At 40.2% G+C, this 27,713-nt stretch overlaps 1 protein-coding gene across 2 annotated transcripts in view; it reads right to left on the minus strand.

The window, feature by feature from the left end:
* The window catches only part of PPP1R21 (protein phosphatase 1 regulatory subunit 21), a 56,780-nt gene extending 38,414 nt beyond the window's left edge, over nucleotides 1-18,366 (minus strand). The window contains exons 1-7 of one of the 2 annotated variants that reach the window (XM_060026652.1): nucleotides 18,271-18,366; nucleotides 9,626-9,694; nucleotides 6,465-6,611; nucleotides 4,002-4,103; nucleotides 2,708-2,872; nucleotides 2,078-2,136; nucleotides 1,007-1,101 (exon numbers count right to left, since the gene is read on the minus strand). In XM_060026652.1, the coding sequence (XP_059882635.1) occupies nucleotides 1,007-1,101; nucleotides 2,078-2,136; nucleotides 2,708-2,872; nucleotides 4,002-4,103; nucleotides 6,465-6,611; nucleotides 9,626-9,694; nucleotides 18,271-18,366 (733 nt within the window). Of the gene's footprint in view, nucleotides 1-1,006; nucleotides 1,102-2,077; nucleotides 2,137-2,707; nucleotides 2,873-4,001; nucleotides 4,104-6,464; nucleotides 6,612-9,625; nucleotides 9,695-18,086; nucleotides 18,154-18,270 lie in introns of those variants that run through there. The other variant, XM_060026653.1, reaches the window with a different exon arrangement.
* Nucleotides 18,367-27,713: the final 9,347 nt, after the last annotated feature.

The following is a 27,713-nucleotide window of genomic DNA, read 5'->3' on the forward strand; positions in this document are numbered from 1 at the left end:
GACATGGTAAGAACCTAAAATAGGGTGACAACTAGTACTGGAAAAGAAAGGATAAACCCAAAGAGACTCAGAAGGAAATGATTAGAACCTGATGACTAAGGAATAAGGGGAAAATGAAATGCCAAGGTTTTAAGCCTAGTGGATCAAAGTATGCTGGTGCTATTTCCATTAATGTAGAAAGCAGTAACAGGTGTTGTTTTCAGATGAATTTAGGTTTTTGATATAATAATGACATATGCTGATTTCAGTGTTAGAGCAAACTACTATTTTTCTTTGGTGTCTTTTCTTCCCTCTTTTTTTAGGTCTTCCCTAAGAAAAATTGAGAAGAAGTCAAAAATTAATTTCAATGATATAATTGTAAAAAAGGAAATGTGTACTAATTTAAATTTAAGTTTCCGGATCAAAACAATTGTTTTCTTTGTCTTCAAGGTTTAGATTTAATACCTGTCTAAAGGTTACAAATTTGGCATCTGTTATATATGTAAGTTGATTTTTCTTTTTTTAACTTCTTTTTGTTGCTCTTGGCTGTGTAAATTACCAGACCATTCCCAGGATGAGCAGGAAGCAGGGCGTACCCAAGTCAACTCCCTAACTATCTCTGGGGATTGTCCAAAGGGCAGGAGATACCAGGCTAAGAAGATTCACCTCCCACCCATCCTGCTACTCCTTTCCCACCTTGCCGCCCACCATGATCAAATTTTCTTGTACAAATATTCAGGTACTTTATGTGAAGGTTGGTTTTCACCTTGGGATATGTTAAATACATGCAATTAAAAAATGTGGCTTTGGGCTTTTTCCAAGAAGCCTAGCTTCAGAATAGTTATGTGACAAATTAAAATCTCCGTATGAAACATGAAGGCCAAAGCTGATCAAAAGGACAAAAAGAAAGCAACCCTGTTAGGCCAAAGAGATTTTCTGCCAAATAGATTACAAATTATTTTAATTAGTTGGCTATCATAAAGAGGTTCAGAGTTGCAAATAATGGAAAACTGTACATAATACCTACTTGTATCATTAAAAGGTACTTTTTCATTGATGATTGATAAGGATTCCTCTAATCTACTTGACAAATCTTCATGAAGATTCTTTAACTGTAACTGACTGAAAGAAAAAATACAAAACCACATTATCAATAGACAGTAGGTCATGATTTGCTTGTTACCTCAACAGCTGGTACCAGGCTTTCAGAGGATGGTACCTGACATCTGGGATACCCTTGGTAGTAGAGAGTTGTTAAAAAAAAAAAAAATGAAGATAAGAAAAATACTAAGCCTTGATCCTAAAGCTCCTGAGACTCCTGCTGAATGACTGGAAGTTTCAAAGAATTTATCACAGTCCCAATATCTTATACAATTTTAAGTTTATCTCCCCAAGCTCAAAATAATCTTAGAGCCATTTCAAACTCATAAATTTTCTCTTTACAACACATAAATATTTGTCCAAGTATTATGGTAAACGTTTTTAAAGTATTAAAGCGTTTTTTTTCTCTTGAGCTGAAAATCTGATCATTTTGGGTTTTGATTCAATTAAGACCATAGATACACCATGCATGTTCAATGCAACTAAACTGAAAAAATGCACTTGATTGATCTTATTAAAACCTAAAATATGTCATTTATCAAATAAATGTTGGTGCATGCTCTTACTACCTAGAGATAAGTAATATTTTAAAATGTAAATATCTCCAAATTATCAATAGATTGCATAACCTCATTTTATTTAAAATTATTTAAAATTAAAAGGTTGACACCATGATCATTAGTCAGTTTTCCTGACTAATGAGAAGGCCTTCTCTTTAGAGTAATCTAAAACAGAAAGGACCCAGTCCTCAGTACTGGAGCCCCAGAATGCCATCTGCCACGGTCCAAAACATCTGCAGGCTGAGGACTAATGCACAGGCCACTTTACAAAGAATTCATAAGGTCCCACAGATAACAAAACTGAAAAGGACCGTGGAGACGATCTACTCCTGTCTCATTGCAAATGTGAGAAAATGAAGACAGAGGAGCTACTACACCAAAACTCGGGTCTTCTGATTCTCACTTCAGGGCCCCTTGGAATTCACGTTTCCACATACCATTCTTCTGTCCGAAGTCGACATTCCTTGGCCTCCTTTTCTAGAGTCTGAGATTTTACCTGAATTTTAGAAGGAAAAAAAAGCACAGAGAACTCTACTCAATATTCTGTAATAAACCTATATGGGAAAAAAATCTGAAAAAGAATGAATATATGTGTATGTGTAACTGAATCAGTTTTCTGTATACCTGAAACTAACACAACACTGTAAATCAACTACACTCCAATAAAATTTAAAAAAATAAAAAAATTTTAAAAATAAACTATGCCAAACTATATTGTTTGGCTTTCCATTTTGAAATGCTACAGGTAGAGAAAAAATTTTTCTACCCTTTTTTTAATTTTCTGGTTTTCCCCTATAAATTTTATATAGCTATTTACTTGAAATTGTGTTCAATTTGCTAGAAATGTGGTGTGACAAATATAACTAACCAAAATTATATGCATATTGGTCTGTCAAAAAAATAAAAAGAAGAGCAGAGGGCTCAGGCCACAGATGTGAGCTCGCTGCGGAGACGCTGCAGGCAGCAGTCCTGCCTTGAATGGCTAACTTTTGTTCTATAAAGCAGGTGGATGATTTCCAAAAGCCTGGACTATTTTTTCACATGCTCTCACCAACGGCGGGTCTTACCTCTAGTTTAGCCTTGTCGTTCTGCAGCTTCTCGATGGTTTCCATGTACTTCCGGGTCAGGCCATCGACCACAGCTTGGTGCTGGGCCGCTTCCATCTCCAGAGTGGCCAGCCGACTCCTTAGCTCTGCTTCCACGTGCTTGTGTTGCTCATCGGCTTCAAAAAACTGAAAAGAAAAGATCATGGCGTCTTCTCACAACATCCCAATATATACAAATGAAGAGAAAACAACTGCAGCGACTAATCATTGAGCAACTTCCATAAGGTTCCATATGCTCACTGTGCAAAACCACACAGGCATGAGCTCGGTGGAGCCTCACGGCAGGTCAGAGGTGGTGTACTTGTAATCCCTCCTTTACAGATGGGGAAACAGAAGTTTCAAGGGATGACCTAACTTGTCAAATGTCTCACAGTCACAGACTGACTCCAAAGCCTGTACCTCCTTCCTCCCAGGCTCATGGATTTCTATTTTAAACCATTTCTGGCACACAGAAAACTCAACTGACCAGGGTATGACTTTTCTGTTAGGCTGACTTCTGCAATTAAATAATCAAAAATCAAACAGGTGTTACTCCTGAAGCAGGTAAGGCTCCTTTCCTTAATGAGAAGCCAGTAGTAATTAAGAATTATGAATACTTAACAGAAAATTCATGAAGTCAAAAGTTCACTTTGTAAACATTTTCAAAGACTGAGAACGCATATTTATTTTCCACTGTTTGACTACGCTCACCATTTCACACAAAAAATCAGGAGGCATAGTTGAATACACTACCCTATGACTCTTAAAATATGCTGAATGGTTTGGAGCAGACACTGATTACTCAACATTCCACAAATACTTGAGGGCCTGCCATGAGTGAGGCCCTGTCCTGAGGCTGGGCAGACAAAACCGACATGGTCTATACACTAATGAGACCTTACAGACTAACAGGGAAACAGATAAAAACCAACTAAGCTATCATAAATTAAAAAGCAAACACTACTTATTGATAAGCCCCCATCCAACCACCTCCTATATAAAATGAAGAGTGCCCAGTATACTTCTTTATTGTTAACTTATGAAGTTATTCTGCTGTACTCTGAACAAGTGTATATTCAAAGCACACATCCGTATTAAAACATGAATGAGATCTAAGAAATGAATGAATGACAGTGACGTATGTACCTAAGGACCACAGGAAACATTAAAACACCCACCCATACACAAAGCACTCTATCTTGCACTGGTTTTTCCACATTGCAGATCATACAACCCATTTTTAAATTCATATGGAAAAACAGAAAGATTTTCTCACTTGTATGTGCAACCGTTCATTCTCTTCTATCTTCTTTTGCAGGTCTTCATCAAAGACACTCTTCTGCTCTTGACTCAAATGAGAAGAAGATTCTCCACTTTTCTGATGGAAAGAATAAGTTATGTCCACATAACTTTCATCCTTTAGAGAAACATCCTAAGGTACACAGATTCTCTATCACCTTAGTAGCTTGTCTCTTCTACGTGTTCACCATTCTCAAACAATCCTGCAAAAGGTATACAGTCCATCATTTAACTTTTCCTATGTGACACAAGTTGGAACTGCAAATATTGCAATGAGCAGGAAAGCTTAAAAAAAAGAGAGAAAATAACAGATAAGGCTCACTATTCTTTGCAGATGAATTCAGGAGTAGTTCTTTTGGAAGACAGAGCAGACCCAGAAAGCTAGCAATACAAATATGCTAATAAATATCATTTCAATTGATCTTTTGGTTTGGGAAATGACAGTTTTACCAATTCCATGAGTCTGAGTTGTTAAAACTCCTTTAAGAAATTAACAGCATTCACAAAAACACATTTATACAGAAGTTCACATAAATTTCTAATTTAAAAAACATAAGATAAAGCTATTATAAATAAACAGAAGGAAAAAGCTCAAACATTATGAAAAATACTTGCCTTTTGCCTTTTTACCAATATTAACTTTTTCTACATAGAACAGCACTATTTAAGAGCCAATAATGAACATCTGTTTTCATGGAATACACACAGAAGTGAGACTATTCAAGGGGCAGCCTAACAATGAACTGTTCAGACATCAGTCACCACCCTCCTCTGCCTTTCTTGTGCTTCACTCCTCACTTAAAATGAAGTCATTTACTGATCCAATGTGAACCAGTGATTAGAAAGCCCTTTGAAAATGGAGCAGCTATGTAACAAACAGACAAACAAATAAACATTAAATGCGAACACAAGAGGTATGTGCACACAAGGAACACTGTTGAATGACATATTCTGGGTCCTTAGTGCTTCCAAATGTGGAAAGCTCTTATTAAAATTAATTCAGGGCTTCCCTGGTGGCGCAGTGGTTGAGAGTCCGCCTGCCGATGCAGGGGACACGGGTTCATGCCCCGGTCCGGGAAGATCCCACATGCAGCGGAGCGGCTGGGCCCGTGAGCCATGGCCGCTGAGCCTGCGTGTCCGGAGCCTGTGCTCCGCAACTGGAGACACCACAACAGTGAGAGGCTCGCGTACCGCAAAAATAAATAAATAAATAAATAAAATTTTTAAAAAACATTAATTCAGAAGTAATTATACCCAAATCTCTGCTAAAACAGCCCTGGGAGAGGATCTCACTAACCTGGGGAGCATGTTTGAAATACAGATGGCTATTCCCTCCCCAAGGGTCTTTCAGAATTTCCAGAGCATGTGTCTTTTGACAGTTTCCCAAGTGATTCTAATACATAGCTGTTTTGCCCTCTCTCTTCCCCATTTATTTGAAAATTACCACTCTAGAGAATTCTTCCATGTAGGGGAAATGCATATGGAAATGTACTAATACATAATTATGTCAACTGCCCATCATATGGCAAATACAGTCCTGGGTACTTTTACATGATCCCATTTAATCCTGACAACAAACCTGAGAGTATCTTCCCCACAACTGAGGCTGCAAGGCTAAAAAATTTGCCTAAAGTCATAGAACTATAAATGGCAGACAAAGAATTCAAGCCTGGGCTCAACTCCAAAGCCAGCACTCTTCCCTCCACACCATGCTGCTTCAGAGTTACTGCGGGCCTTCTTCCCTCCAACCATTCTATTATTATTGCCTCAATCCACACAGTTGTGGGGTGCTGTTCTACAAACATGCAAGACTTTTAAAGACTCAATCACTAGCTCCTGCCCTTAAAAAAGAAGCAACTTCTAAATCACAGAATGATCAAAAGTACTGGATCATCCATCTTAGAGTAATCAGAATCTCACCTCACGACATAAAACCAGAAGGGAAAAAATCATATTTACATCTCAGGACAATAATACCAAATTGAACTCCTAAGAATAAACACCCGAAGAAAATACATCTGCAACAAACTTACAAGCCTAATGTATGAGCACTTCAACTGCTACTTTCACAGACAGCAGCTACACTTTGACAATGTTTCTCATTCTATCTGCCCTACCTTGGGCTAATGGCAACTCAGTATAACTAAAAAATATCCATAATTTTGACCAATATGAGATACTCCCTTCACTTTTCTCAGTCACTAAATCAACTATGTGCATGTTGGCTCCTAATAAATTCTTGAAAACTCACTTCCATGTGAAAATGCCTCTAATACTGGTATATATTAATAATAAATGTCTGCTTTCTTAACCCAATATCCAGGTGTAATAATGGAACTTTAGAGTATCTGGAGGTGAAGTCTTCTGTTAAAACCAGGATGGCCTGGAGATGTCCGTACCTAATGACAAGGTCACACTAACTTGCTTTTACTTGACCTACCTTGTTTTTCTTGCCTCGGGGTTCACTTAGAGCCAGCTCATCTTGAAGTAGCTCTACTCTCTTGGCAAGCTGCAGATTTCGGAATGTCAAACTATCCATTTCCTGCTGTAGTTTTCTCAGTGATTGATCCTTCATTTTCAGTTGTTCCTACATCAAAGTGAAAAGAGACCATTCCTTGTAATTTAGCCTTAACATTTAAAAATAATGGAAAAAAAATATTTTTTCTTTCACCAAAATATAATCAAAACCTCTTGCTTTAAGGAATTCAAGTTGTATGTTTATCATTACAGTTCCTATGTTTTTAGGTCTGTTTTGTAGCAAAATCATTTTCTGGCCAAACCAAGCGTACTTAAAAATAAAACTAAAGGAGTATATATACTGAAGTAACAGTCATCGACTTAGAGTAAAATATCCACAACTATGTGTTGTTATGTAATGTTCTTACACTTGTGTCTGGCAGTGAGGAGACGCAAAGTCTGAGGCTACGATTTTATAAACTTGAAAGTTTAAAGAGAACCTCAGACTCCTGATGATGCCCTTTAGTAAGCAAGAATGGAAGAAATATATTTGTATTCACTATTTCCTATAAATCCTCCTTGAATTTAAGTCAGTCGAAATGAAGTCTTTTTAATACACTTTAAATTATTCTGATTTGTCAAAGATAAAAATCAATATTATCCTACCACAAGAATAGTTTCAGATGTCTTAAAATGAAAATAGCAACAAAATCTAAACAACACATCTTCTACTGACCATTCTGTACTGTTTATACCATGGTAAGGGTAAGAAAATGGGAAACAAGAGAAATATTTAGTTTCACTCTATTTTTTTTTTTTTTTTTTTTTTTTTGAGGTATGCGGGCCTCTCACTGCTGTGGCCTCTCCCATTGTGGAGCACAGGCTCCGGACGCGCAGGCTCAGCGGCCATGGCTCACGGGCCCAGCCGCTCCGCGGCACGTGGGATCTTCCCGGACCGGGGCACGAACCCGTGTCCCCTGCATCGGCAGGTGGACTCTCAACCACTGCACCACCAGGGAAGCCCCTCACTCTATTTTTTTAAAAAAATATTATTCTGGGGCTTCCCTGGCGGTCCAGTGGTTAAGACTCTGTGCTTCCAATGCAGGGGGCATGGGTCTGATCCCTGGTTGGGGAATTAAGATCCCATATGCCACGTGGCGTGGCAAAAAAAAAAAAAATTATTCTAACTATATTTTCCTTACAACGTTCTGACAACTTTGTGTTCACTGGTAATCAAACACAGATGGCCATATGCTACCATATATTGAAAGATCTGTGCTTTTATTACTTTCATTGAAAAACCACTATAAACCTAAGAGGTCAAGTTTTAATGAATAGGGGATTTAAGGATATTGAAACAGCAACCTAAAAACCAGAGGCTGGTATCTGCAATCTATTGACATTATTTGCATGTTGAGGGCACAGCTAGAGGGATAGAATATGTGTTCATTAAAGAGAAAAACATTTTCCTTTTCTGTTGTTTGTTTAGTAAGTCCTTAATTTTTACTTGAAGTTCAATGGTAAACTTAGGCTCAGCCCATGTCCAAATTACTATATATTTCAAATTATAGAAATTCTAATCAATGAATGCTTACTGTATCTAACAACTCATTGAAGAGACAAACCCAATATAATCAAATGCCTACTCTAACAGAGACATCCTAACATTCCCATTGAGCAAACTGGCAAACTGTCATTCTCACTATAATTTTAATGACCACTGTGATGAATAGTAAAACATAAAGTAATTTCTTTACATCCTTATAATTAGTTAATCACTAGTTGACTAATGTTCCAATTCCATTAACCAATCAGTAATTTCAGAAGACATCCATCCCAATCTCTCTGTAAACCCTAGTTTCTGCAATGAGGACGATAATAGTGGCGTCTGCCCTCACAGAGCTGTTGTGAAAACTGAGATAATGGATGTAATGTGTTAGCGTAATGCCTGACACACAGTGGGTGCTCAATAAATAGAGCCTGCTATTGCCACCACGGCCACTATCACAGGGTTAATTGAACATAACCAGCAACAAGAGGGTATCAAACACCAGAGTGGGCTACTAAGACGAGCTAGGAAATACCTTCCCCAGTAATAGGTTTTAAACATCATGAGGAGAGATAATAATCATTTCTTCAATGATTTAGGCAAAATAATAACTTGGCTAACATATCCTGACTTTAAAGCTTATTTTTAATCGTCTCAGCTTGGGCGCAGAGAGCTTTGGGAGTATAGGTAAGTTGCTCTGAACTATCTCAGCCCTGAGTCTGTGGAACAGCACCTGAGGAGGGAGCGCCCTCAAGACACAGATTTCTCTAGTGGAGGATCCAACACCAGCCACGTGAAAGGACGTATCTCTGGGTCTTGGAGACCTGAGTGGAAATTCTCAGGATATGTCACTGGTTGGGGCCTACTCCAGAAAGAGAGAAGAGTAAAGGGAATCTTAAGCCCTTTTCTCTAAAGAGGAAGCAAGGGAGAGAGCGAAAGAATGAAGTAGGCAGTATTAACTGAAGCTTGGCCAAGAAGGACTCCATATCCTCAAATTAATTTTTCCAATTAAAAATATCACTAAGCAGTACTTATTATATGCCTACTAAAATGAGGTAGAAACATATTCCTGCAACTCCCACCATATTTTTCCTCTCAGTTAAAGGTGCTGATGGTAAGATGTATCACTCAAACAGTCCTCATTAACACAGGTTATTACTATTAAACAGCTTGACCTCAAAGCAAGATTGATGGACTAAATGATTCACACTTTCAAATCCATTTAGTAGGGGACAACCATCGGCTGAATGCTTGGGATATAAACATGAATATGACACAGACCCACAGAGTGCTATCAGATGAAGCCAGATAAGAAGCCCCATTAATCCTGATGAATTTAGCTATGAGAGAAATGCATTACACACAGTCCAATAATACATTTTTGTAATTTCTAGCTAAGGAAGTCAAAGCACATCACATTCATACCTAAGCAAGTAGGAAAGTGAAACACAAAAAAACTCTATTACCCTCCCCTATTCCTAGTGAGTCACTGTCAGAGTTGGGAATTTAACCCAGAAAACTGAGCTGAATTCCCTGCTGTGAGCTTCACCAAACACTAACCTAACCCTCACAACAAAAAATACCCTGTAGCCTACCTTTAAAGCAGCAGAATTTGCTTGTTCATCCACGACACCTTTTTTCAAGACCTGATTCTGAGCCCGAAGCTGAAAACAGAGGAGGTAATAATTAATTTTTAATATAAAGCAATCACTTATAGCAAGGAAATCACTTACCATAACTTTACAGGAATCAGTACGCTGAGTAACTATCTGCTCACATATATATGAGAACAAGAATATTAGCCCGGAAGAGAATAGTAGAGATCATCAGTCTGTCATTTTACAAATAAGGACACAGAGGCTGAGCTGCCCAATGACATAAAACTAATCAATGCAAAACTGAGACTAAAATCCAGGTCTCTCGACTTCCCGTACATGGTTCTTTCTAGGAAACCAATCACCTCCCTAAATAAAAACCAATACAATAGATAATAGGGTACTGAGTATGTCATTTTCCTTGAAACTCTGACACACCATTCATCTGTAAAATACATACAACTGGACTGATTATGGAATAAGAATTCAACAGAAAATCAAAATATAGGGCGTCAACATACCCAGCAGTACACTGTGCCTAATATTAGTCATGCAAATATCATCGCCTGCAATAGCCTCAGGAATGGAGGACTTTTAATCAGGCATCAGTGGAAGCAGTGTACAAAAGGAACTAAGAAGCAAGCTCAATTTAGAAATTGATAATAATAGCAGCTAGCATTTGAATGCTCCGTTACATACCAGGCACTGTCCTAAATACTTTACATACACTACCTCATTAATCCTCACAACCCTATGAAATAGGTGCTATAATTATCGCCATTTTACAGATGAAACCAAGGTACAGAGAAGTTCAGTGGCAATGCTGAGATTCAGACAGCAGCAGTTTTGACTCCAGGCATAATGTCATTAGACAATATTGGCTACTATTTTATAAAGCTACATATAAATGAGAAAAGTAGTGGGCTGGAGAGGTGACAGAAGCCTTTGAAGGGGTAGGACTTGGGCTTCTTTCACAGTTTTTTTTTTTTTTTAATTGAGGTCTAACTTTATTTTAAATAAAATATACAAAACAGAAATTATACAGCTTGATGAATTTCTACTTAGGTATACATCTGTATCACCACCACCAGCAGGGTTTTGAAAGATAAACCTTCTGTAGTTATCAGCAAGCACAACACAGAGCATGTGAGTATAAATATACCAGCCCAGTGTAGCTGAAGCAAAAGGGTTACAGACTAATTTTCTGAGGACTCAGTACAGAGACCATGATAGACCAGGTTCTTCTCTGAGAAACTAAATGAATGGGAGAATCTTATCTATGAGCTTAAAAAAAAATCTACTCCTAGTTCTGCACAGCTCACATCTGTCTCCTGAGAACAGAAATGACTTTTTTCTATGCCAGAAGAGTAGGAATATTTGAATATTTATGAATTATCTATGATTGTTTTTGTGTGACAATGACATTAGAGATGAGTAGATGCAACAGAAACCATATGGCCCCAAGCCTAAAATATTTGCTATTAGGCTCTTTACACTCTGCTCTAGAAGTTCAGAAGAGAGAAATAAATCCCACTTTAATGTTGACTTCCATTGTGTAGTATTTTACCTTTTAAGCAATATCAACATATTCTTGGATAATGTGCTACCTAGGTAAGAGAATTCAAGAAATACTTTCAAATCCATATAGCCAAAGGACAGCGATACTACTTCAGTCTTTAGGCTTCATTTCATACCCCTGTTCTAACTTTGCTCTCTGATCTTCTTTGTGTGGTATTTAGAAGGTCCTAATGACTGCCTCAAGGACTAGGGATGAAGCTTGAAATCTGCTGAACTGACAATTTTCTGTAGGACCAGAACTACATCAGTTTTCAAACAAATAAAAAAAACCTCACCTTTAATTTTTAAGGCACACTTACAAGCTACATAAAGCAAACTGAACAGCCTACTGTGTCATAAAAGCAAAATTACTGCTGTTTGGAACTTAATCTGATTATAATGAAAAATGATTTCGATTTTCCTTTGGAAAATATTGTTTGCTAAACTGGTAACAATTCAAACACAGTTTCAATGGAAACATTCAACAGAAAAGGCAGCTTTTAGAAGTATTTATCGAAAATCCCTTTCTATTGTTTGGTAGGTAGAAAAGGATAAGCTTGGCCTACTCCACTGCCTTGTTACCTGCACTTGGCATTTGGCGTCTTCCTGCATTTCAGCATCACTACTGCCACATCTCTGCATTACTGACCAACATCTTGTCAAATGCGGATACTGCTGTGACCAGTCTGGTCTTTTAGAATCTTATCTTTCTCCTCACCAGCATTCACCACAGTGGGAGGCAAATGCAGTGTTTGTTTCAGAAAGTTACCAATGGTCACTAATGCCTCTAGGAGACTAGTGTGGAGACTCCAGTGGATGTGGATGTAACTGAGAAACAATTGCCTGAAGTCTCCACTAGGACAGAAAAATTCTCCAGAAGGACAGAAAAATTCTCCAGAAGGTGACATAGCCTATTTCTAGTAGCTGTGCCATGTACTTTTGTTCCATTCAGTAGAGAAATGGTCCTCTGAATCCCAACTCAGAAACCCTTAGTCCTTTACAAACCTCATTTTTCATTGTGTTGTAATCTTTTGATTAGCTTTACCTTTACTCTGAAAACACAGCCTTTTCTCATTTTTACCAACCAAACTCCAACTGTTCTTCTAGAGCCTACTTCCTACTCTGGTCCTACTTCTTCCATAAATTTTCCCTAACCATTCTCTATAGTGCCCCTATGGTCCACAGTGACCTTGCCCTCAGTTCCCTGGGCACTTGCTAGTAACAAGACATCTCTTATTTAAACTGTTCAGTTTTAATTTTACTTTTTAAAGCAGTACATTTTATGTTTACTAATTTATGTATGATTTCTATACTCAAGTCCCATCTGCCAATTAAACTGTCCTTCACAATAGAGACTACAGTATACTTCCTTGTATCTCCTGCGTACAAAGAAAGATCAATGCTATGGATAGAGAAGGCACTCAATAAATTTTTAGTTAATTAATCAAATTAAGTGCTGTAAATAAAAGGTGTTTAAATGCAACACATTAAACAACTATAAGAGATAGCTAGAATCTTCTGTGTTAGAATCACTCTTACATAACTGTTTCCATACAGTGGACATTCTGACATTTATACACGTTTTATGACCCTATAAAACGAATCTTTAGATGTATAGCTTTTCTCCATTACAAAGTAATGTATGCAACAGATAACCTGAAGCCCATCCCTAAGCCTCACCAAAACCCTGATTTCAGCACACCTGAGTCATCTGCAAACCACAGCTTCAGCATCTCTGGCCTGGACGATCCTTAAAAACACTCCCAGTTCTAACATTTTAGGTATTCTACAGTGCTGGAATACCACTTAGTCTTTCTCTCTGCCTACTAACTTCCTCCTCACTGTGGAAAAGGATAAAGTAACTGAAGGCTACATACTATGTACTAATGGCTGGGGTCATTTTGTCACTGAGTTGGGAAGAAAACCTTTTTTCAGAGCTGCCCTCAAACGAGACCCTTTCTCTAGCTCCTGCTCTTATGCGAGGAAATTCATTAGGATGAAACCCCCACTCCCAATCCTGTAATCTAGCTGCCTCACCAGGGACTGGTTGGAAATTCAGCTGAATTGAAGATGGAGAGTAGGACACCCCTTGTCTTTCTAAAGCCTTGCTATTCAAAGTATGGTCTGCAGACAGCTGCAGCAGCCTCACCTAGGAGCAGAATCTCAGGCCCCACCCCAGACCTACTGAGAAAGGATCTGCAGTTTAACAGGTCTTCAGGCGAGTCACATAGACACTTACGTTTGTGATGATCTAGGGGCTAAGCTAGCACATCTCAACAGGGTAGCCATATCCACATGTGCCTATTTAAACTTAAATTACGTAAATAAAATCCAAAATTCATTTCCTCAGCTCAGCTAGCCACATCTCAAGTACTCAATAGCCCCACATGCTAGTGGTCACCCTACTGGACAGCAAATATGCAGAATGTTCTCATTCTCCTGAAAGTTCCATTGGATAGCACTGAACACAGACCGTTTTCCAATCCACCTTTAGTAGTGAACCCTACACATCAGGGAAGAAAAAAGCTGATACTCCATTTTAATCCAATCCAGCCCCAGAGTCTTTCTCTTACAAGAGAGGGCCATCAATCAGGTTCAGCCAAGCCCTGCTATCTGGAACGCAAACACACCAAATCGAGACTGATCCCTTCCCAAAATGAGCATCTCTAAGAGTATAAGTCTAAAAAGTTTCAAAAGGCAATCTCCTTTGTAATTAAAGAAGCATCAATTGCAAAGTCAACTGTTAGAGAAATAATGGATGTTTACCTTTCCCATTGGCTTTTTTTTTTTTGCCAGTATCACGTTGTTTTGATTACTGTAGGGTTTTTTTTTTTTACTATTTATTTATTTACTTGGCTGTGCCAGGTCTTAGTTGTGGCACATGGGATCTTCGTTGCCGCGTGCAGGATCTTCCTTGCGGCACTCGGAATCTTTAGTCGCAGCATGTGGGATCTAGTTCCCTGGCCAGGGATCGAACCCGGGCCACCTGCATTGGGAGCGGGGAGTCTTACTCACTGGACCATCAGGGAAGTCCCCCCATTGGCTTTTATTGCCTTGAAAAGAGCTTTAAAAAGATCATCTGAGCAAAAGCTACTATACTGATACCATTTCCTGAGCAATGATTCTGGTATGCATCCAAACGACTGGAGAGGTTTGTTACAACACAGACTGCTGGGTCTGACCACCAGTTTCAGATTCAGTAAGTCCTGGGTAGACCTAAGAATTTGTATTTCTAACCCATTCCCAGCCACTGATGACGTTGATCCAGGGTCTACACTTTGAGAACCCAAAGTAACACAAACACTGGAAAGATCAGAACTTCAAACTTGCCTACACGTTAACATGGTGCCAGGCAAGAGTGCAGAAGCCCATTCAGAGAAAGCAGGCTGAAATCAAATGAGCCAGGACTGCATGCTCTCAGCCTCATCTCCAGAATGAGATATACCAGAGCATCAGAAGCAGAGCAGGCCGTGGAAGAAACACCAAGTAAGAAATAGTCTTTGAAAAATGAGGGCTTGATTAACTTTCCCTCACGTCTCAAAGGGGCAGCCTCTGTCTATTACCTATTAACTTCATAAATCTCTGAAAACCAGCTTCTACATACCATTCGCCTCCCCCAAACTCTGTTAAACCAGAAATGTTTAAAGCCTCCAGTGATCGCCTAATTGCCCAAACCAGAGGGTCTTAATCTCCACTTTTACTGACCTTTCCATAGCACTGTTTCAGCAACCTGTCCACCTCAGAAATTCTCACCTGCTTCGGCCTCCATGGTTCATCTTTTATCTAACGAAACTCTCAGTCTCTTTAATGGGAGCTCCTCATACTGCTTTTTTCCTTCTCAGGGGGAAAAAAGATGATGATAGAAGTTACAAAGGAAGAAATGGGCCCCTTCCCGGAACACAGGCCAAGATCTGCATTAAATAAGAATGAGAAGATTCTGCAAATGTCCTTGGTTTAGGGATCATGCTTGCTGCTCTCTTGATTTGCAGGCCTCCTTCTACATACTAAAAGGAAATCTTTTTTCTTTGTATCCTAAATAAGGAAAAAGAAAGATGTAACTGGATTTCAACATCAGCCCACAATTTCTGCACCGGGGAGGCTATCAAAAAGGTAGAATACCCCCTTCCATAGGCACAGGGCTGAAGGTATCGATAGCATAGATCTTATCTAGAAATTGCTTGGCACTAGAACTGACAGGCAATAAAAAGCACATGAAATCTTTTGACCAATCCGTGTTCTCACATTCTGAAATTTCCATCACACTGCAATTAAAAGGATGAAAAATGTTCTGGCCCAATATGGGAGATAACCTGAAGTCTGGCAGACCTCCTATAGTCTCCTCAGCATTTCCTCCTACTGTCACATCCTTCCCACAGGTGTTCCCCAAAGAATCTACCTAAAGTGATTAACTCTCAAAGTTCAACTATTGTCTTTATAGGAACTATTGTCTTTATGGGAATTATTACAAAAGCTTTGGCCTTTGTCCTGACTTTCAGCCAGTCCCTCTCCACTAGAAATTTTCAGCAATTACCCCAACATCATCTCAAGCTACTATGTGAATAAGATAGCTTCAATGTACCTTCCAACCATAAATACTATGATTGCACCTAAACTTCGCTCCAAACTGGCTCACCTTTCTGCCCACCTTCCTCTGCCAGTGGCAGTGGTGTTCCCTCAGAGCAGTCCATGGGTCACCTTCAGGGTCAGCTCTCAGTCTTCCCTCACTCTTCACGTCCCACAGAATGAATGAGACACAAGGATGACTACCTCGACACCTTTATATCCTTCATAAGGTTGCTGCTATGCGTAAAGCAGGCACACAGAGAAGAGGTAAACTAAACCATATTTTTTAACCATAATTCCTAAATCTAAGCCCCCCTCTCCATCTCAACAGCCACAAAACTTTATTTAATCCTACGTTACACTCCGCAAATTCTTCAAAGAGCCTATAGTCTGGTCTTCTTTTCACCAATCTTTCCCCATTTCAGTCCATCCTCCACACAGCTACCAGTTTTCTTTCCAAAAGCAATGTCACTCTCCTGTTCGAAAACCTTTAACGTCTCTCCATTACTCAAAGTTCAAACTTTTTGACAACCACAACCCTTCATGATCGGGTCCAAATTATCCCTCCAACCATATTTCACCACTCTCTGTCGTGTATCTGAACATGCCTTCATGTCAGCAAACAGAGACTGTCTCCTTTGCCTGGAGTACTACCATCCATCCCTTCCTCCCTATTCCCTACTCCCCAATCTAAGTAACTTCTACCCTTACCCGCCATTTCTTCTGTGCTCCCACTGAGCTAACACTTGTCATCCTGTATCATAATTATGTACAACAGTTGAACATTCTATTAAAGGGTTCTCCTTAAGGTGGAACTCTGCCTCACTCAACAGGGCCCGGCAGATTGTTCACAGGTGGCACTAATTGTCTGCTGAACAAAAGAGCTTACAAATCCAAAATAATAAAATCTTTCAAAGTTTTTATTACTTCTGGGAGGCTATACAATTATTTCAGCAATGCAACCACTGTGCAAAATATTTCTGGAAACTCTTCTGCCATTTGGAATTGCCTTGTGAGCTTGTTTACTCTCCAGAAGAGAAAATCAGTCCCCTTACTTTATACTCATGAAACATTTTCACCCAAAAATAGTAGAGCCAAGTTTGAGTACTGTCATCCTCCACCCACCACACTTCATCACATGGATTTGTTCCAAATAAGTTCTGGCCCTTTCAAACAAAAAATATTCCTTCAAAGGATAAAAACTTGCCATCACTAACATCATGCCACAGGCCCTTAAGGCAAATTCAAATGGAAACACAAGAAGTTTTGCCAATGGTAGCACCCATGGAATAAGTGTAGCATCCCAAAAGGCTCCCATTTGACGGTCAAAAGACTTACGTGTGTATGTTTAGGCACAGGTTTTATTTTTCAAAGAATATTTCATTTTGCCCTGCTGCATATTTGTTACATGAAATTTTAAAATGTGTCTCAGTTTCTCCAAACTGTAAAAAAGGGACTAAGTCTTCCAGTTGCTCCCATGAATACCAAGATCATTGAAAACGAAGTTTAATGACTAATGAATCAATTTCCAAAACTGTAAGATTCTGCTTTCAGTACTTCATTAGAATATTCTTGAGGCAGAACCACCCTACCCATTAAAGCAGCACCACCCTTCTCCGAGAAAAGGGTTCCATCGTTTAAAATACTGATGCCATAAATACAACAAAGGGACAGGTCCCTACTTTGCTTAATTCAACATGTATTGAGCACCTGCTGGGTGCTCTTCCCCAGTCCAGGTGATCCAAGAAACAGAGAGATAAAAGGACACAGCCCTAGCACTCAAGCTTTCAAACTCATTTTCAGACAACATCTTGCCAAAGCACTGAACCCATTCATAACCACCCATCTCTGGTGAAGCAGTTTACACGCATGACTCTATTTACACTCCTGACTTGACTGGGGGCAGATAAATCTCTTTATCCTCATATCATCCCTGTGGGAAAGGAGAAAACTTGATCCTTCCCATTGCTGGGCTGGGAAAATTGAGGAAGCAGCCGTAGAGGGATGGTCCTCACCTTTCCCCGTCCCCTCCCGACCAGCACCAGAGGCGGAAACCAGGATTTCTGACATCCCAGTCCAAGCCCGCTAGTTCAGTGAGAAGGAAGAATCAAACTCCTGCTCCTTCCCGCAGAAACGCACACGGACCCAGACACCGCCCGGCCCCATCTCCTGAGAGCTGCAGGTGAAGGCACGGTAATGGTGGACAGAAGAGGCGGAGGAGAGAGAAGGGGCGCGCTCACGTTCCCCCCTCCGCCGTCCCCCTGTGTCCCGACAAGTCGCTGCCAAGGCAACCCGAGGCCGCAGGGCCGGGGACCCCCTACTCCCCGCATACGACGGGTACCTTCGAATACTCCTGAGCCAGCTTCTGGTATTTCCCCTGCAACTCTGCCGAGGCCATGGCCTCCCCCGCCCCGTCCAGGCCAGGATGCCCAGGCCGCTCAGCCCCGCCCCCTCGCCCCCAACCCCAGACACGCTGCCTGGTACGGTTCCGCCAGAGCCTGCCCGCTCTGCCACCACCGCCGCACCTCCTCCTCCACTTCCGGGTTCGCCCGGTGAGAGGAAGGCGGAGTGGGGCCGGGGGCGGAGCGACCACCGGGGGCGGGGCAACGTCTTGACATCATGGCCCCCACCCTTCCGCGCCCGAGCACATGCGCGCGCAGGCTCCCCGGCGCTCCTGGGCTCTGCCTCTGGGACTGGGGGGCGCCATCTTGACGCATGGTCCAAGATGGCGGCCTAGAACAGGGAAGGAGAGAATGAAAAGGGGAAGAGAATGAGAGCCCACAGAATGGGCGGGGGACGGTGGAGAGGGGCGGTGGTTGTGAAGAACCGAGGACCGGAAGAAGAGACATTCTAAGCGCATCAAGAATTCTGGCCGGACACACCGCCCTACCCCGCTGGTTCCCATGGCAACCGTCTGGCGTTTGATGGTTACGTCTTTCAGAAGGTGCACTGAGAGAAAGACCTCTGTATTCCGCTACCTCGTTTTCCGGATATGGTAGCCCCGGACATGCCCTGCATTGTAAACTCTCAGACCTCCCCCAAATTTATAACGCTCGCTGCTGCCACCCTCCCCTGCTCCAGACCAGACAAACCTCCATTGTCTTATATTTTGACACTGAGATGTCTTTGTGTCCATTCTCTACCCACTCCATTCGCCCACCCCTGCCACCATACGGGGACTACATCAGAGCCTTTTCTCAGTGGACTGGGAAACAAACCTTTAGGAAATTTCAGGGAATGACCCCTGCCGCTCAGGCAGAGAGAGTGGACGTTAAGGACAAATAACTGGACGATTGAAGCAAAAAATAGTCTGCCTGAAACATTTTATGCCGCTTCATTCATTAAATATGTTTTGAGGACGTATTATATGTTAGCTATTCTAAGCATTGCATTTATTGCAACATTGAAATGTTCATAGAGGAATGAATAAATAAATTCAGAATATATGTTTGCCATAAATTACAACACAGCAGTTTAAAACTCATAACCTAGATCTGTATATATCTGCATATATCTGTATATATCAACATGACAAAACACTGTTAAATGTAAGAAGCAAATTGCAGTATATACTACAGCATGAAAAGATACATTTAAAAAATATGAAGCAACATTTATACTGCTCATGGACACATGAACAGGTACTAAAAATAGAGAAACAAGAACTGGAAGGATACACATCAAATTCTGGGTTGTGATTGCCTCTAGTGAGAAAAAAGAAAGGGAAATGAAAAGGAACAAAGGAGCATAAACTTCATTTTCATTTAATTTTTTTCAAGTAAATGTGACAGGATGTTAACATTGATTATCCAGGTAATAGGGACAGGGATGTTAGTTATTTTGGCATTTTAGAATGCTTGAAAATTTCCATGATTAAAAAAACTATCCTGGTTTCTTGTTTCACTATGAGTAAGCCTGGGATTTTATAGTGAAAGCCTGAGCCCATATGCACTTTTCAGCCATTATAAAGTGTAAAAGGATTACAGACTTTTAAAAATGTTCATTATATTTTTCAATTTGCTAATAGCCAAGTCCTGCTGTCCAGCAAACTTGCAGAATTTTTTTTAATTATTATTATTAGTTATCCATGGCACCACCAAGCGGCAGAATTAAATATTGTAAGTGTATTTCTGTGGTTTGTAAGGTAATGGAATTTTCAATTATTTAAAAATAAAATGTCATTTCAGAACTAACATTCCAAAGAAAGAATGTGCAACTTTGGCTATAGAGCCTGTGTAAGTTTATTTTACTGAACTGAGAAATTTATGTTTCCACTGCTTAATCTGGTTGTTCTGTCAGATGCATTGTTTCCAGATCTCAACTAATAAATCTGAATATATTAAAGTTAGGAATCTATAGACTGAGAACCCTGTGGAACTTCCTATGGTTGTACAGCTAATGACCAGTTATGACATTGCGTTACTTAGATGTTATTGTCAGTCTCTGAGTGAACATCATTTCCTGTTGCGGTAGAGTCATATGTTCTCTATCTTTACATACAACTGAAAGTCAAGCACTTGTTTCAAGCTTCGAAGCTCTGTCCTTTGAAATCATACGTTCTACTTCATAATAGCCTGCTATGTGCAGCAGCTATTACAGTGACATTGGGAGACCAGCTAGCCCCACCAATACCTCCCCATACAGTCATTAAGATAACTAAGTAAAGATTTTCTCTGGCCTGGTTTCACATCCCCATGGCTGGTCACCACACTTGATTATTGAGATAATGGACAACGAAGAGTGCTTATATCGGTGGATATAAGGAAAGGATTAAAGAAGGCAACTTATAGGCCTTTTATTATGACATATTGTCTTTGTTATTTATTTTTTTAATCCAGTGGGAAAATATATGTCACTCTACAATGAAATTAAAAGAAGGTAGGGAAGGAATAAAAGAAAGAAAAGAACTTCCCTCCGCATGAGTTTTTCCTGAGCAGTTAGCTCCAAAGTTTACAGTTTTGTAACGAGTACTCAGTGAGACAAAATCTGAAGACTTGCAACTTTAAGGAGCTCTACAAAAAATGGGAATTCTGGGCTTGAAATTTTGTAACTTTTTCCTTTGGCCATGCCTTAATGCTTTGCCTATCTCAGTCACAGCAAGACAGATGAATGACAGAATAAGCCCAGAGCCCTGACATACCTTATCCAAAATCACATGAAAGACACTGGCAGAAGCAATACTAGAACCAGCTCCTTTGCCTCCACTGAAGGCTGTATTTTCTCTGTTAGGTTTAGTGCCCACATGTGGTAAACCCTTTACTATTTAGTTTAAACAATAAGGTGAATGAGTCCTAGATTAGGGGTAAGGATGCCAAAGGGTATGTTATGTTCCTTGGTATTTATTTGGACTTGTACCTGCATGAAATAGATACCTTTAGAGCTATTTAAAGGGAAGGGGGTGGGGCTACTCTAAGTATACAGGGGTCTCTCTCATAACCCAAGGGAAAGGTCCAGGAGATGGGTGGGGTGCAGGTGAGAAGCAGAAACATTTTACTGCTCACACCTCATTTCCGACCCCTGCTCTCCTCTGTGTTTTCACTTCATAGTTGTTTTTTCCCTTCTGGTTTTCTCTGCTGCCCAATCTTACAGGAGGAAATGGTCACATCCAACATACAGATTTATATAATTAATCTATTAGATTTTTTTTAAGTTTATAACTGTATTCTACATGTATTTATGTAGCCTTGCATTTTTAGAAAGAAGACTGTTATTCACTATTTTCTTCCCAAGCCAATCCATTAGCAGGACCCGAATCTGTCCACTATTTTCCACCTCCATTGCTACCATCTCTTGTCTGGATGCCTCAAAAAGCCTCCCACTGGCCTTGCAGCTTCCATCCTTGCCCAACTGCAATCTTTCCTCCACAGAGCACCCAGTGTGATCTTCTGAAGCATAACACTTATTAATTAAAACCTTCTAGAACCCACAGAGCACTTAGAACAAAGTCCATATTCCTTACCATGTTAATAAGCCTTTACATAGTCTGGTCCCTGTGACCTCCCCGCTTCATGTTCCAAAAGGGCAATAGCAAAGCCTCAAGTCTTCTTGAGGTCTAGGCTCTAGAATTTGTACATCACTGCTGCCATATTGTACTGATCAAAGCAAATCACACAGCCAGACCAGATTGATGGGAGTGGAGAAATACACACTGCCTCTTGATAGAAGAGGCACAAAGATCAATTGTAAAGGGTATGAACACAGAGAAGGCTGGCTCACTGGGGTACATTACTAGAACGATCTACCACCCTTCACCTCCTACACTACTCTTCCTTCTGTTCCTCAGTCTTCAGAAACTTTGTACCTGTTTTCCTCCAGTGGCGCTCCAGAATTTCTCTGCAGGAGGAATTTAGGAGGATAGATCTAGTTGGAAGAGGGAACTAGGTAGGAGACATTTAGAGCTGAGTTTGGATAGTGAACTCACTGAACTTATTTAAGATGGTTCGAGGTCGCTAAAACCAGGAACCACCAGCCTTTCCTTGGTGCTACTGCTCATTATACTTGGCCTGGCCTTTCCTGGATCTGGGTATGATTGCATCCTCATCATTCAGGTCTTAGCCCACCCATTGCCACTCGAGAGAGACATTCCCCGAGCATCTGCTTAAATACTTCCCTTTCCCATCTCTCTGTGCTCTATTGTTTTATTTTCACCATAAAACTTATTGCCACTTGAAATCACCCGAGGCAAATCAGCAGCTTTTGTGAAACCCTCCGTGTATCTCATCTTCTAGGACTCTAAGCAACTTCTCCAGAAGGGCTCTGGGGGCCCTGTCTGTGCAGAGCTACCTGCAGACCTAACATTCTAGGTTAGACAGAAAAATGGCCTCTCAAAGATATCCAAGTTCTAGTCTCTGGCACCTATGTTCAGGTACATACAATTAAGGTTGCACATGGAATTAAGGTTGCTAATCAGCTTTCCAAAGAGAGAACCAAAGAGATGGCAGCATGAAAAGGAATCAGCCCAACGTTGCTGGCTTTGAGGATAGAGGAAGGAGGCCACAAGCCAAGGAATGCAGGTGGCCTCTAGAAGCTGGTGAAAGAAAGAAAAAGAATCCTCCCCTAGAACCTCCAAAAGGAACACAGCCCTGCCAAAGACTGATTTTAGCTCAGTGAGACCTCTTTCTGACTTCTAACCTCCAAAACTGTGAGATGACAAATTTGCGTTATTTTAAACCACTAAGTTTGGAGTAATTTGCTACACAGTAACAGGAAAGTAAATAACCCCTATAGTTGAGGTAACTCGTAGTGCTACACCCAGCTCCTTTCTTCTACTGTGACCTGAGGTCATTGATCATCCATGGCTCAGAGTAATCCCAGCCATATTATTCCCAGTCCCCTGCCACATACTGTATATTACCATGGCTACACTGCAATATTGTGACAGGTAAAACAGTGGTGCATGAGAGCAGGTTCATACTGGCTTGAGAGAGCCAGCTGTTAAATTTTCAGGAGTTGTGCAAGTTAGTTATTAAACGCAGCCATCATTAAAGATTAAATTATATGAACGTTAAATAAGTTATATTACAAAGATAAACATTCAAAACTCATCACTTCCTTATTTTACTATATTTACTATATTTAACTCTGATCTAAGCTCTTGAAATTACTTTTATTGTATCTATACAATACTAAACAGCAGTGTGCTATGCATATCTTTGCAACTCTGCATTCAGTGACATCATGTTGGTAGATTGAAACTGGCCATCATGGGAGGATTTACACCATGGAAATAGGCAAATGCTACAAATCTGGGGTCCCTCCACCCCAGAGCCAGTTACACATTTGCCACCTGTGTATAGGACATTTGATACCTGACTTTGGAGTGTTACCTACAACTTCAGGGTGCTCTTTGTATTTTCCATAACGAAGGCCATGAACATCTGTGCGAGGCAAAACCCAGGAACTACTGAGGCAAAATTCATCTGCTAGGCCCCTGAGGTCTCACAGAGTCTGGGTCTAATTCATCTTTATTTTCCTAATGCAGTGAGTGCTCAAGAAATGACAACGGAATAAAGAGAAGAATCCATAGTTTCTTCAAGGTGAAAAGTGACACCTAACTTGAGCAAGGCCCTTTCGATCACAGAATTACCAGCACTCTTATTTTCTCTATAATTAATGAGTTATTGTTATTAGGTAATTAATTTAAATCAATAGGAAATGTTTCATAAATGTTAGTAGCTGCTATCATTACAATTATTACTTTTAGCCCACAATTTATCCAAGTCCATTAACATATCAATGTTCTTCTATATTAGGTATCTTTTTTCTTAAAGCCAGGTGAGTGAGCAAATTCTTAAATTTACCTTTTGAATAGTACTTGATTATGAGAGCTTTTCTTGTCTTAGCCTTTTAAAAAGTTTCTAACAATCAGAGCTGGGAAAACTGGACAGCTACATGTAAAATAAAATTAGAACATTCCCTCATTTACTAAATACAAAAGTAAACTCAAAACGGTTTAAAGACCTAAATGTAAGACATGACACCATAAAACTCCCAGAAGTAAACATAAGCAAAACACTCTGACATAAATCATAGCAATATTTTCTTAGGTCAGTATATATATGTGTATATATACATGATAGACTGTTATTCAGCCATAAAAACAGACTGAAATACTGCCATTTGCAGCAATGTGGGTGGACCTAGAGAATATTATGCCTAGGGCTAAGTCAGACAGAGAAAGACAAATACTATATGATATCACTCATATGTGCAATCTAAAAAGTAATACAAATAAATGCATATACAAAGTAGAAACAGAGTCACAGACGTAGAAAACAAATTTATGGTTACGAAAAGGGAGAGGGAAAGAGGGAGGGACAAATTAGGGGTATAGGATTAACAGATACAAACTACTATACATAAAATAGATAAGCAACACGGATTTACTATATAGCACAGGGAATTATACCCAATATCTTATAATAACCTATAATAAAATATAATCGGCAAAAAACTGAATTACTATGCTGTACACCTGAAACTAACACAATATTGTAAATCAACTCTATGTCGATGAAAAAGGTTTCTAACAATCAATAAGCCCAATTAAAATTTTTCACTAGCAAATTAAAGACAAATAATTATTTTTCTTGCCTTTCCTATATGACAATGAGAGAAAGTTGGTAAAAGAAGTTTCTTCTTTATAGAACAATTTCACATAATAAATATGGAGGGATAATAGAATTTTTAAAAATAAATTTATTTCTTTATTTTTATTTATTTTTGGCTGTATTGGGTCTTCATTGCTGCGCATGGGCTTTCTCTAGTTGCGGCGAGCGGGGGCTACTCTTCGTTGCAGTGCGCGGGCTTCTCATTGCGGTGGCTTCTGTTGTTGCGGAGCACGGGCTCTAGGCGCACGGGCTTCAGTAGTTGTGGCACACGGGCTCCAGCAGTTGTGGCTTGCGGGCTCTAGAGCACAGGCTCAGTAGTTGTGGTGCACTGGCTTAGTTGCTCCAAGGCATGTGGGATCTTCCCCGACCAGGGATCGAACCTGTGTCCCCTGCGTTGGCAGGTGGATTCCCAACCACTGTGCCACCAGAGAAGTCCCTAGAATTTTAAAAAATCACCATTTTGCAATTCCTAACAAAACTCAAGGCAAAGATCATTTGAAACCACTGGATGAAGAGTTGATGGGGAAGTTTACACTGAGGGGATCAGGTCACAACCACCTGGAGCTACTGCATAGTGTCTTAAATAAGAGTGGGGCAACCATGCCACTTATGGACTTTCCGATGCAGTATAGGATGACCTATACAGCACCACTTGCCAAAGTATTTAAACTGAATCTCATCTGGATTTTAGACCAAACTTCTAGTTTATAAGAAACCCAGGAGTTAGAGGCAGAAATTAAGCAACACTACAGAGGAGCTGATGGACATATGCAGAGTGTAGGACTATTGGAACATAAGAAAAGGAAGAGCAGGGGTGCTTCTGAGAAGAGACTTGGGGTTTTCTTACAAAGTTAAACATACACATTCGCTGTGACTAGTTATTTCACAGGGTATTTACCCAAGAGAAATGAAAACATACATCCACAGAAAGAGTTATACAAAAGTATTCACAGCAGCTTTTTTCTTAGTAGCCCAAATTGGAAACAATTTAGATGTCTAGCAACAGGAGTGTGCCTAAGCAAATTGTGGTACGTGCATGTTGTGGACTGCAACTTACGATAAAGGGAACATGCAACAACGTGGATGAACTTCAAAAACATTATGCTGAGTGCAAGAAGCTGTACACAAAAAAAGTACATACTGTACATTTCCATCTTATATGAAATTCTGGAACAGGCAGAGCTTATTCACAATGAAAGAAATCAGAGCAGTGGTTGGGGCTGAGGGAAGAGTTTACTGTGAAGGCACAGGAGGAAACTTTCTGAGGTGATAGAACTGTTCTCTTTCCTACAAGGTCCTACTGTATAGCACAGGGAACTATGTTCAGTGTCTTATAATAACCTACAATGGAAAAGAATCCAAAAAAGAATAGATATGTGTACATGTGTATAACTGAATCACTTTGCTGTACACTTGAAACAACATTGTAAATCAACTATACTTCAATTTAAAAAACTATCGATAAGGATATGGGTTACCAGGTGTATACATTTATCAAAACTCACCGAACTGTATGCTTAATACCTGTGCGTTTCACTATATATAAGGATAAGTCAATTAAGAGGGAAGGAGGCAGGAGGAGAGAGAGAGAAAGCAAACAACTGCAAAACAAGTTTTATATTCAAGGAAACTTGAATGTAGACTGCCTGTATGGGCATTTAGATGACTCCAAGGGATTTTTAGGTGTAATTATTGTGTGTGGTTAGGTAAGAAAATGCCCAGTTTTTAGAAACGCATACTTCAGTATTCAGGATAAAGTGACATGATGTCTGGATTATAATATTTAAGGGGAAAAAAAGGCAACTGAAAAATGAATGGGATACATAAAGCAAGAGTGACAAAATCTTGATAATTCCAGAACCTGTGTGGTGAGTATACGGAAATATTGTTCTCTTCTCCCTATTTTTGTGTATATTTGAAAACTTTCATAATAAAAAAATTGAACTGTCCTAGGTGAACAAAGACAGAATATAATACCCACAGTGTAAAAGCAGAAAACATATGGAAACTCTCAAAGTTATGTTTTCTTTCATTATCAGACCAAGGATCAATTTTCCCCTTTTTTCTGCCTTGGCGGGATTTTTCACTGTTGATTAAAATTCACACATTCCAAGATCATAGTTACGAATGGATTATAATAATCACTCTTATTTCATATTTCCATCAACAGTTATTGAGAAATAACCATTAATACGCCCCGCTGAGAATGTTCCAAAAGTATCCCCTAACGCCCGATTACTCTCCCCAAAGAAGGCGTCGCTGGCTCCGCAGAGTGGTTCTTTCTGCCTGGTATAATCTCTTGTTGCCAGCAGGGGGCGCGCACTCACCGAATTTGTTTAGGAAAGATAAAAATCAGACGGCAGTCCGACTGGCTGATTATGAGTCTTTGTGGTGCGCCTATGACCAGCGTTTGTAATTGTTTAGGCACGTCCCTAGTGACCTCATCCCACTACACCTGAGTCTTTTTGGGGAAACAATTAGCCTGTTTGAACAGAACTGGCAAGGCAAATTAGTAACTGGAAAATTAGTCATTTTACAGGATGCGATGGGACGTCCTGTATTCCCTTGCGGCTTAGAGTTAGGGTGTGGACCCTTCTTCTTCACCTGGTGGCTGGGAAAGGAGACAAGTCACGCCTCTCCGCAGGGCGCAGCCCTTCCTTTGTCCTGGGTAGGCTGGGCGGGCAGAGCAGGAAGGAAGCGGGCCTTGGTGGACAGGGCTTCCCTGGGACAGATGAGGGGTCCCTCTGGCTCGCAGCCTCCTGAGCCATGAGAGGCGGCCTTCGGAAGACGCCGAAGAGGTCGTGCCATCGGCTCTGCCAACCCTGGGAGGGGATTCCCCAGCACATCCTGGGCCCTCT

The sequence above is a fragment of the Delphinus delphis genome, chromosome 12, assembly GCF_949987515.2.
Source record: "Delphinus delphis chromosome 12, mDelDel1.2, whole genome shotgun sequence".
Classification (NCBI taxonomy): Eukaryota; Metazoa; Chordata; class Mammalia; order Artiodactyla; family Delphinidae; genus Delphinus; species Delphinus delphis.